General features: G+C 71.2%; 1 protein-coding gene across 1 annotated transcript; it reads right to left on the minus strand.

Moving 5' to 3' along the window:
* Positions 1-2,440, minus strand: EGR4 (early growth response 4). Its single transcript, XM_041427605.1, has 2 exons — positions 2,015-2,440; positions 1-1,714 (listed from the first exon to the last, which is right to left on the minus strand). The coding sequence occupies exons 1-2, from the start codon at positions 2,151-2,153 to the stop codon at positions 399-401; spliced, it is 1,455 nt and encodes a 484-aa protein (XP_041283539.1). The 5' UTR covers positions 2,154-2,440; the 3' UTR covers positions 1-398.
* Between the last annotated feature and the right edge of the window lie 28 nt (positions 2,441-2,468).

The raw sequence follows: 2,468 nt of genomic DNA on the forward strand, positions 1-2,468 counted from the left end.
TCTCTCCCTGGGGAGAAAGGACGGGAGCAGCCGCAGCCCCGACCGTGCGGGCCGGAAAATCTCCAGGCAGGAACATCCTGGCAAGCGCTGCCTTGGGAAAGCACGGCCGGGCGCTCCGAGCGTCCGAGCCGCGGCGGTGATTTCTGTCCGTCTGTCTGTACAGGGGCTTCGCTCTCCCCTCCTCGGAGCAGGAGCCGTAGGATGCTCCGGGATGGCTCCGCCGGCCGGGGCTGCCCCTCGCCGTCCCCGCCGGGACCGCCTCGCCTCCCGCGGGCCCCGGCGCCCGGCTCGGCTCCGCCGCCTCTCCTGGGGCCACCGGGAGGGAACTGCACCCCGGCTCTCCCCTGAGACGCTCGGGGGACCTCGGGAAACGCGCCTGGCGGCGCGCAGGCCGCGGCTCAGAGCGCGCCGAAGGAGAGCCCCACGGAGAAGAAGCCCAGGCCCTTGAGCTTCTCCTCGCTCCGCGCCTTCTGCTTGAGGTGCACCTTGCTGTGGCGCTTCTTCTCGTCGCTGCGGGCGAAGCGGCGGCCGCAGGTGTCGCAGGAGAAGGGCTTCTCGCCCGTGTGCGTGCGGATGTGCGTGGTGAGGTGGTCGCTGCGGCTGAAGTTGCGCAGGCAGATGCGGCACTGGAAGGGCTTGTGGCCCGTGTGGATGCGCAGGTGCCGGTTGAGCTCGTCGGAGCGGGCGAAGCTGCGGATGCAGTTCTCCACCGGGCAGGCGAACGCCTTCTCGTGGGGCTTGGGGCAGAAGCACTTGGAGGAGCACTTGCTGCGCCGCGCCTTCTTCTTGGGCTCGGCCGGCGCCGGAGGGTTGGGGGGCAGCAGCGCGGGCAGCGACGAGGCCGCGGCGTGGCCCAGGAAGTCCGTGGGGGGCACGGAAGGAGAGGGGTGAGGATGGAGCAGCTCGGCAGAGCCCATCAGGCCCGGCAGCACCTCGGGCTGGGCCAAGGAGGCCTCGAAGTCCGGCATTAACGGCCCGGGGAGGTTGTGGATCTTGCCGTCGGCGAAGTCCCCGCGGGCCGGGAAGTTCTCTGGCTCGCAGCCGAAGCCCAGATGGGCTCCAAAGCAGGCGGTGTCCTCCGCCAGGCTGCCGAGCTCGGGCTGGCAGCTGACGGACAAGGCGCTCTCCATCTTGGAGCCCAGCGGGGGGAACAGCCCCGGGCCGCCGTCGGTGCCCGGGAAGCCCTCGGGAGAGTGGAAGCCGGCGGGCAGGTAGGCCTGGTGCTGCTGGGAGACGGGCTCCCACTGGGCGCAGGTGGCTTTGAACTTGTCCAGGGGCGGGGAGCCGGAGGACAGCTTGATGTCCTGCTTGCTGTCCAGGAGCTTGGGCTGGAAGAAGCACTGGGAGGTGTTTCCCTGCAGGGGCTGGGCGCCCTCGGCCGCGGGGAAGGCGCCGTAGCCCGGCTCCGGGAACGGGGCCGGGCTGGACCCGCTCATCTCGGGCTGGCACGACGGGTACAGGTCCAGCTGGCCCTGAGCCACCTCGGGACAGGGGTAGAGGGCGTCCAGGTGCCTCTGGTGGCCCTCGGAGGAGGCGAAGGGGGAGATGCCCAGGATGCCCGACATCAGGTTGAAGAGGGATTCCTGGTCCTGCGGGTGCTCCGGTACCGCCTTGATGAAGAAGCTGCCGGTGTAGCTGAGGGAAGGGGAGGGCTGGCTGCCCAGCAGGGAGTAATCCACGGCCCCGCCGCTGCCGGGGACACCCAGCAGCTCACCTGGGAAACAGAGGAGACGGCGGTGAGACGGCTGGAGGGATGCGGGGCCGGGGGCGGGATGCAGGGAGCAGCGGGAGCTGTTGCGTCACTGCGAGGTCTCCGTCCCCGAAACCGCACAGGGAGCCCTGGGACTCACCCCCCTCCCCCGGCGGGACCCTCAGGACCCCCGCCCTGAGCTAGCGGGGACTGCTGCACCCCAGGCCGGGGCTGAGGGCGGAGCAGGAACGTTCCCGGCTCCTGGATGCAGCGACCATTCCCAGCGGGGTCCCTCATGCCTGCCCGGCTCCCGCCCGCCCTTACCTCCAAGGAAATCGGCCTCTGCCAGAAGTTGCTGCTCAGGCTGCCCCAAGCCCTGCAGGTCTCCGGTTTTCATCTCGCAGCTCTCCTCGTACTTGGAGTAAAGCGGATCCGGGCAGGAGAAATCCATAACGTTGAGCATCTTCCCTGGAGACGCGGCCGGAGCAGGGGGGCCGGGCTGGGACGAGCCGGCGATGCTCGGGGAGAGCCGGGAGGCGCTCGGGATGAGCCGGGGAATGCCCGGGGACAGCCGCTGGATGCTCGGGGCCGAGGCGGGAGCTGCTCCGGGCGAGCCCGGGACGAGCTGGGAACGCCCGGGGTGCCCGCAGCGATCCGAGGGACGCTCGGGGATGAGCCGGGCCACGCTCGGGGGGCCCGCACGGGTCCGGGGGATGCTCGGGCCGGGTGCCGGCGACCCTGCAGGGGATGCTGTGGGGTGCTGGGGGCGGTGCGGGGC

This window comes from Onychostruthus taczanowskii, unplaced genomic scaffold (genome assembly GCF_017590055.1).
Source record: "Onychostruthus taczanowskii isolate IOZ18803 unplaced genomic scaffold, ASM1759005v1 scaffold117, whole genome shotgun sequence".
NCBI classification, from domain to species: domain Eukaryota; kingdom Metazoa; phylum Chordata; class Aves; order Passeriformes; family Passeridae; genus Onychostruthus; species Onychostruthus taczanowskii.

What these genes read in the sequence shown, in the direction of transcription:
- EGR4 (XM_041427605.1), bottom strand. Translation starts at nt 2,153, where the DNA reads ATGCTCAACGTTATGGATTTCTCCTGCCCGGATCCGCTTTACTCCAAG. An exon ending in AGAGGCCGATTTCCTTGGAG is followed by an intron (nt 1,715 to 2,014) that starts GTAAGGGCGGGC and finishes TCTGTTTCCCAG; the next exon opens with GTGAGCTGCTGGGTGTCCCC.